At 37.2% G+C, this 9,265-nt stretch overlaps 1 protein-coding gene and 1 non-coding gene across 2 annotated transcripts; one reads left to right on the forward strand and one right to left on the reverse strand.

Annotated features, from left to right (window-relative positions):
• Positions 1 to 6,406: 6,406 nt before the first annotated feature.
• LOC128197551 (uncharacterized) lies at positions 6,407 to 7,801 on the reverse strand. Its single transcript, XM_052879609.1, has one exon. The coding sequence runs from the start codon at positions 7,799 to 7,801 to the stop codon at positions 6,407 to 6,409; it is 1,395 nt and encodes a 464-aa protein (XP_052735569.1).
• A 1,357-nt stretch (positions 7,802 to 9,158) lies between these two features.
• Positions 9,159 to 9,265, forward strand: LOC128197621 (small nucleolar RNA R71). Its single transcript, XR_008250249.1, has one exon. It is a non-coding gene; the product is annotated as a small nucleolar RNA R71 (small nucleolar RNA).

Consider the following 9,265-nt stretch of genomic DNA (forward strand, 5'->3'; position numbering starts at 1 on the left):
GTTTGATAAACATCATGCCAAGAATATTGATCACAATTAAAACCAAGCATTCATCTAAACATATACAAGCAACCACAACCTCTATTCAACAAACTTAACCACATAGTCTCAATTAAATTTTCAAAGAAACTTTTATAGATAAAGAGCAAGCACAAAAGATTTGTATTCAATTCAAGCATAACATATGATTCACTCGAATCACCAAACCAATTGCAAAAGAACTATCCACTAGGCAAGTCAAAAAGAAATCAAAAACACAAAAACTGAAAGTAAATAAGAACTGAAAATTAAAACTGAAAAACCGATCAAAATGGACTCTTTGCAGCTCCAACAGTGTAGAACACTAGCTTTACTTTTCATATGTAACATCTTCCTCCTCCAGTAGCTTATACTCCGCAACTGCTCCACCTCCCCCATCAGTAGGGGCCTGGCCCCCAGGCCATGCTGCACGAGCAGCAAAATCTTCAAGTCATATGTTTCTCAGCTCAGGCATGCCTCAAAGGTTGACCAATGGTGGTTTTGAACTCTTTAATTCCTAAGGAAGATCTTATCCTGTAACAAGAAAGCTCAAAGTAAAATTAGTATCTCATAGTCAACAATTGAAGAGAAAGGTCCAAAAACATACTAAAGGAAATGTGCAAAAGAAAGCAAAGAAACAAAACAATGAAAGTCAAAAGAAACAAAGACAAAAGTACATGAACATAGAGGGAAGTCTTAAAATTAAGCTTCCCAAAGGTACAACAACACAAAAAGGTTTAAAAACACATCAAAAGAAGTGTGTGAAAGAGTGCAAAGCAAGAGAAAACTCAAAATCAATCAACAAAAACAAATGTGCAGAACCAGTATTGGGGGCACCATATCAGATTTTAGCTTAAGCTAAAACTTTTTCGCTTAAGCTAAACATTTTTCGCTTAAGCTAGATTTGCAGTAGAAATTTTCGCCCAAGCTACAATATTTTCGCTTAAGCGAACTTGTTCCAGTGGGTACCCCAATTTTTAGCCTAAATCTCGCCCAGGCGATTTAGTTTTAGCTTAAGCGAAACTATTCCAGTGAGCACCTTAATTTCAAATTCAGTTCTCGCCTAAGCAAATCTTCTTTAGCCTAAGCGAAAATATCAGCAAAACTTATTTTCCAGTACTCTGCATATCTCGCCCAGACGAGAATTTTTAGCTTAGGCACAAATAATGCAGATTTTTGCGAAATTAGTCACTCACCCTATGGTTTTTTTTTTCTATACATTCATTCAATGCACTTACACACAAACCAAGCTAAAACTAACATAATACACTTATACAAACCACAAAAACAACATTACAACTCAAAAATCACGAAAATGCAACCAAACACAACATACATAACATAAACCAATAATGCAAATGACACAAAAATGACACAAACATAAGTAAAAAGGGTAAGAAAATTGGGTTGCCTCCCAAAAGCGCTTGTTTAACGTCATTAGCTCGACGGATGAAACCAATGAAGTGCAGATGTTGTTGTTGGTGTGCTCATTTCACCAACTCTTCTTAAATCACTTTCTAGTCACCAAATCAACTCTCATAGCATAAGAATCTTCATTGTAGCCCTTCCACTACCTTGACATCTTTAAATACTCATCAAATAGTGGTGGTGACTAGTCTTTCTCTTTTGTTTCTCCCTTTCTTCTTCTACTTTCACTTAGTACTTGGAGCATACACAAGAAAGGGAGAATTTGGGGTAGTTTGTGATGCTCAAGCTAGTTGTCTCCTTATGTCCTATAATTCCTTCACCCTCAGGGTCTACATGATGCTTTGGAGGTTGCAGTCCTCCTTATGTGAACATTTCCCTGCATACACTTAGACACAACTAGGCTAAAGCCACAAATTAGCCCAAATAAAAGTGAAAATCTATTTACAATAAAAGAGTTAGTTCTATATACAAAATCAAGTCTACATAAGTTAGAAACCTCACAAAAGCTAGTATTGACACGAGTCCCCGGCAACGACGCCAAAAACTTGTTAATCTCTTTGGCAAGTGCACCAAATCGTTCAAGTAATAAACCGTGGCAAGACCAGGTATCGTTTTCCCAAGAGACTCGTAATACTAGAAAATTATGCGATTAACAACTCATCTAGACTCAAGAACAACTCATCATTTAAGAATATGTGCAAAAAGATAAATTCACAAGTAATTACAAGGTTGGACTTTGGTATTGAAGGCACTTGGAAATGGAAAAGACTAGAAATGGTATGAAATGACATTGTTAAGGTTAGTTTTCACCAATGCACTCTTGTGTATAACTAATTTCATCTCCTCTCTATCAATTTACTAAAGTCAATCCACTAAAACACTCTAGCCCTAATCCCTTAGGTGAAAGAGCCTAGGTTTTCCTTATCAAACTTCAATCCCTTGGACAATCTAACAAGTAAACCCGCATTAAGAACTAGGATCTAAGACAACATGTGAATCATATCCCATCCCTGGCTCAATGACCCACAAGGACTCTTGTTTCAGTTCAAGATTTCATATCCCATCCCTGGCTCAATGAAACCCCAAAATCAAGTCATGAACGTCCCCATTACATGCAAGCTTTAAGATCGGAAGCAAGAATACTAATAATAGATAGAAAAGGCATTTATAAATACGAAACAATCATTCATTACACAAGAGAGTTCATAGGCTACATCTAACCCTAACAAGATGAAACTAGTTCTCCATTTCCATGGAGAACCCTAAAGCTTACAAACATGGAAGATGGAAGAAGAAGGAGACCCAAAGGAAGAGGAGGAGATGTTCCCACAAGCTCCTCGCGCCCTCCATGAGCTCCAGATGTGAAATCGCGCCTCCAAAGAACCAAAGACCCTTTTTTCTTTCTGCCTCGTGAGTATATATACTGCCCGAATTCTCGCTTAAGCTAAATTATTCTCGCTTAAGCGAGAATTCTTCTTGGAGAAGATAGTCATTCTCGCTTAAGCTAAATTATTCTCGCTTAAGCGAAAATGACTGTTAAATCAATGACTTCCTGGATCACCGAAGCTCTTCAATGTAATGGAGGATCTTCCTAACATCGAAATAGATCAAAAAACAAGGGATTAGAGTATTATTTACGTAATGTAGCTCAAAATATAGATAAATACTAAAACTAAATAAAAGAGAGGATTTAAGCAAGTAATAAACTAAAGAAGAGTTGATTTTGCTATTAAAATGATGCTTAGATAATGGTAAGAATTAGCATTATCAGCCACCATGTGTCATGTTGAACACCTCTACCAAGCTACGGTTACAAAATTAAGCACCAAAGATTAACTTAAGTTAGGCACAAATATTGCTCTACAACTTAAGTAAGATTGTTCAAAAATCATATACTACTTGGTCCTTAATACAAGGCTTAAAAAGAAATCCTACACTACTTGACCCTTAATACAAGATCTAAAAATACTCCATGATGATCCAAGAGAAAGAGTTTTGTTTCATCTTGCATAAATAACTTTAGCTTTTCTTGAATGTGTAGAAACTTGATGTACGTTTGGCAAGTGTACCAATCGTAATTGTAGTAACAAAATATCGTCCTCTGGGATTGAATGAGTTGAGTACCAGTTTGCTAACTTACTTAATTTTGAGTGATGAAATTTATCCAGTGAAATGATGAACATAAACAAGTGATGGAAATTCAAATGATATAAGCAATGTTAGAGAACTGATTTCATACCTTTTCATATAATTTCCTCCCTTTTTCAATCGATGTGTAAATTATAATTATCCACTTGAGTTTATTTAGAGCTTGTTTACCCCTAATCCCTTAGTAGGCAAACGTATCCCTTGAATTTGAATCCCCAATCCCTTAGGCCAATTACAAATTCAACAAGATCATGAAGAACAATCATATCTCAATTCAAACTAACTAGTCCTGCCCAATTTCCCAATTGTGACAGCATCTAATCTGTTCTAATTATAAACGCAAGCAATTCCCAATCTCCCAACTGTGAAACTGCTCATAGAATAGACATTAAAACATAAATAGAACACTAGGATAATTAAAATGAACTTAACATCAATTGAAAAAGGTTCAGAAAATATAATCCAAAGCACTACATCAATCCACTAACAAAAGGAAATTTAGTTCTACATAATGGAAAAGAAAAATAAAAAAAGCAAAAAGTTCCGCAAAAAGTTGCAGCCAAAAGCTCCAAGCAGAAGACGAAGAAGAAGAGCCCCCTTTTGTTGTGCGTGAATACCCTTTTTGTCTCCCCCTTCCACGTGTTTTCATTCCTCTCCCATCATTTCCACAAATTCCTCCTTTTTAGGAGAGTGGTTTTCCTTTTCCCTAACTTCCTCCAATTTTCCTTTAATTTAATCTCTTTAAATGAGTCATAAAAGAGATCAATAACTGCTCCTGGAAACTTTCACAGCCCATGGAAAACTCCCCACTCTGCCTGTGTTCTTCTCTGCTTTAATTCTGTTTTCTTACGTGAATCCACAGATTACTCCACAGGTTGTGAGACTGTTCACAGCTTGGTTGTTGAACTTTCTGTTTTGCAACTCCATTTAGAAGCAACATCCACATGTAACTCCACAGGTTGTGAGACTGTTCACAGCTTGGTTGTTGAACTCTCTGGTTTCATCTTGGTATCTTGTACATCAATTCTTCCCAAATTGTGATTTTGGCACTTAGAATCATCAATCTACAATAAAAACACAAAATGCCAATGTATGATCCGAAACAAAGATAATCCATGACTAAATCCTTTAATGAATGCAATTATGCATGCAAATGACCTAAACTAAGACATGAATGCAATTACATTTACTCACACATCAAAATACCCCATGCTTAGACGTTTGCTTGTCCTCAAGCAAAGAGAATTCAACTAACACAGAATGATTATGCACATAGAAGGATATAAAACCTAAATGGAAACATACCATCTCATTTCAAGTTCAGTTCAAACAATGATATTCCTCAAACCCATACTTCACAAAATTTCAAGCATAATGACTAACTTATTGGGACACTAAGTGCAATTACTGAATTGAGGTATAACACAAGACATTAAGGCAGATAATATTTGACATTGAAGTGTCCTGAAAAAGATTTTCTATTAGGTTCCTCACTTAGAAAACACTTACATGCCAACTAAGCATGAATCTTCCACTCATTTTGTCTTTTACTTGCCACACTCAGTCTCAAAGGAGTGTCTCTTCCCCAGTAACATATAGTCTCAAAGGGGTGTCAAATTATTCACTCAATATTTTTGTTTTGTTTTTTTTTTTTTTTTTTTAGTTTTTATTTAAAATTTGACAGACAATTCTCCAGTAACCAAGTGCAGTGAGTGTCACCATAGAAACCTAACGGAAAATATTTTCTTTCTTGTACCTCAAAAATTATCTTCCTTAAGTGTCTGTGTCAAATCTCCTGTGTAGTGTGTGAAGTTTCCCAACAAGCAATCAAAACTATATTCACCATGTGCTTAGAAAATATCATTGTTTAGAACATAGAACTCAGAGCTAAGATGATACATTTCCAGTGAAACATTAGATGCAACATGCAAATGCGAACAATGTAAGATACAATGTAAGATGTCATGCATACAAAATATTTACATGGTCCCTAATGTATGGAAAGTCAAAAGTACAGGGGATGAAACTCACAAAATTAGTGATGACTAGAGTGGATCATGGTGAGAACGTCTTGCAAGAGTTGTTCCACCTTTTGCTGATGAAGAATCTGAGTGTCCCGAAATTGGATGAACTCTTGATAATACTTGAGTTGTTGGGCTTGGAGTTCTGTAACTAACTGCTGGAGATGAGCAAGAGTGTCAACCGCAGAAGGTCGAGGAATGGGAGGTATGTGAGAGGACGGATCAGGATCATGATGAGGGGTACTTTGACATTGAGAAGCAGAGAAGGTCCACCTATCTTTACCCCGCACTGTAGTGAACTCTTGATTTGGAAGAGGTTGAGGTTGCAAGCCCATGATAGCACTCATGACTAAGCAATAATGATCTTCCCTTTTTACCAGCATTTCATTATGGATTAACATTTCCAAATCAATTCGGGAGTTTCCTAAGATTGCCTTATCATTTTCCAAAGGAATGTTGAGATGCAAAGCAATAATGGTGATCAGCCCACCAATTGCTATCTGTCCAGATGACGCTTTCCCTACCTTGAGAAACTGACGTGCCAACCAAGCTCCTGAGTCCAATGGAACATCGTTAACCATACCCCACAAAAATAATAATTCTGACTTTCTAACTGCAAAATGACTTTCACCCCTAGCAAATAGCGTATGAGCCATGAGTCGGTGAGCATATCTAAAACAGGGGTATTGAATATTTGCTTCCTTAGAATCAGATGAGACAAAAGAGCTTGATTGAGACAATTGAAACCAAAAGGACTCAGCGTCAAATTGTTTTGGAAACTTCCTTGCACCTCAAGTTGGAAAACCAAAGATTGCATTAAACTCAACTAGAGTGAGTCTGTAAGTAGAATTATGCAATCTAAATTCAATCAATCCTTCCTCACAATCCTTTCCTTGTAGTATCTCCGCTTTCACAGAACTCAAGAATTCCATTGTGATTTTCTCGTAGTCATCCATGAAGATCTCAATGCAATTTTCAACCAAATCAGAAAAGATGGAAAACATACACCTTTGAAATGTTGCAGGCGCATTGCAGAGACCGAAGGGCATCCTCCTATAAGCAAAGACGCTATAGGGACATGTAAATGCTGTCTTTTCTTGATCTTCAGGAGCTACTGCTATTTGGTTGTAGCCCGAGTACCCATCTAGAAAGCAGTAGTATGCATGCCCTGCCAATTTTTCCACCATTTGATCTATGAATGGAAGTGGAAAATGGTCCTTTCTTGTGGCTTGATTCAGACTTTGGTAATCTATGCACATCCGCCACCCTGTGACTTTTCTTGTAGGAATGAGCTCATTGGCTTCATTGATCACCATTGTCATTCCTCCTTTCTTGGGTACAACATGAATAGGACTTACCCACTCACTATCAGAAATTGGGTAGATAATTCCTGCATCTAGCAATTTAATTACTTCTTTCCTTACCACTTCCTTCATAGTCGGGTTGAGCCTCCTTTGTGGTTGCCGCACAGGTTTGAAATCCTCTTCCAAATAAATTTTATGCATGCACACAGTAGGACTAATACCTTGCAAATCATCAATTTTCCACCCAAGGGCAGATTTATACTCCCTCAACACCCTTAAAAGTTTATCTTCTTCACTATATGAAAGTTCATTGCTCACAATTACTGGATTACGCTTTTGCTCATCAAGGAACCTGTATTTAAGGTGAGAAAAGAGTTGTTTCAATTCCACCTTGGACGTTTCTACTCCTCCATCTTCACTCTTGTGTAAATCTTCTATTCCTCTAGTGGAATTGAATATTGGCTTCAGCACTTCCAATTGATGAGCACACTTCACCACCTCTTCATCATTAATTTCTCTTTTCAACTCCTTTGCTTCCATTCCTGACAGTAGAGTTCTCTCTAATGGATTCTGCTTTACATGGAAATTTATCTCCTCCAACACAAGAGACTCAATTATTTCAGCTTTGAAACAGTCCTCTCTGTCAAGTTTGTGCTTCACTGCTTCAGTCATAGAAAATGTGACTTTTTCATCTGCCACTCTTAACATCAATTGTCCTTGTTCTACATCTATCAATGCTCTTCCTGTTGCTAAGAATGGTCTTCCCAATATAATTGGGACTTTAGCATCTTCTTCCATGTCAAGAACCACAAAATCAGCTGGGAAAATGAATTTATCCACCTTCACTAGAACATCTTCCACAATTCCATAAGGATAAGTCATTGATCAGTCTGCCAATTGTAAAGTTATCATAGTGGGCTTTACTTCACCAATACCCAACCTTTTAAAAATGGACAAAGGCATCAAATTGATACTTGCTCCAAGGTCACATAATGCTTTACCCACAGTGATGTTTCCAATCTCACATGGAATGACAAAGCTTCCTGGGTCTTTCAACTTTGGAGGCAATTTTTGTTGAATTATTGCACTGCACTCCTCTGTGAGCATAATTGTTTCATCTTCTTGAAGCTTCCTTTTCTTTGACAGCAAGTCTTTCATGAATTTAGCATAACTTGGCATTTGCTCTAATGCTTCAGCAAATGGAATATTAATGTGGAGCTTCTTAAAAACATCAAGAAATCTTGCAAATTGCTTGGCTTGTTCTTGCTTCTTCAACCTTTGAGGGAATGGAATTGTAGGGACATACTCACGCATCTTTTTCTCACTCTCTTGATTTTTTTCTCCCTCTTCCTTCTCCTCACATTTTCTCTAAATTTCTTTTTCAGCACTCTCTTCTACTATTTCATCAACTCTTTTCTTTTTCTCTCTCTCCATCTCACTCCTTTTTTCATTCTCTAACACTCTTCCACTCCTCAATTGAATTGCCTTGCTTTGTTCCCTTGGGTTTGGTATTGTGTCACTAGGGAATGTGCCAGGAGATCTCTCTGAGAGTTGTCTTGAAAGCTGTCCAATCTGGTTCTCCAAATTTCTGATTGAAGCTTCCTGGTTCTTGAAATTAGTCCTTGTCTCATTCATGAAATTTGAAGTCTGGTCCACAAAGGTAGAATTTTGCATTGTTAACTTCTCTAATGCATTTTCCAACGTAGACATCTTGTTCCCTTGATTGCTGGGTTGAGCTTGATATTGATATGGAGGCCTTGGCGGGTTAGATTGGATTGGATTACTCCAAGGTCTCGTTTGTTGGGGTCTCCAATTTGCATTAAAGTTGGTAGAAAATTGATTTTGTTGTTGTCCCACTGCATTTACTTGTACCTCTTGGTGAGTGGCCTGACATTCACCATTTTGATGCATTCCTTCGCAAAAATCACACCCTGGAGATCTTGTATTCACATTATTTGCTTGCATATTTCCCAGCTTCTGAGTCAAATCATTCATCTACTGTGTTAACAACTTGTTTTGGGCTAAGATAGCATCCAAAGTATTAACCTCCAACACTCTAGCTTTTTTATTCTGACGATCAAACTGCATATTCACTGTGTTGTTTGCCATTAATTCAAGAGTCTCCAAAGCTTCCTCTGGTGTTTTCAGATTAAATGATCCTCCACTTGCTGCATCCAAAATTGCCTTAAAAGAGGGTGAAAGACCATTATAGAAAATCTGCACTTGCAACCATTCAGGTAGAGCATGATGTGGACATTTCCTCATTAGCTCCTTATATCTTTCCCATGCCTCATATAAGGATTCAGTTTCTTGCTGCACAAAGGTGGTGATCTCATTTCTCATTTT

This window comes from Vigna angularis, chromosome 6, assembly GCF_016808095.1.
Source record: "Vigna angularis cultivar LongXiaoDou No.4 chromosome 6, ASM1680809v1, whole genome shotgun sequence".
Taxonomy (NCBI): domain Eukaryota; kingdom Viridiplantae; phylum Streptophyta; class Magnoliopsida; order Fabales; family Fabaceae; genus Vigna; species Vigna angularis.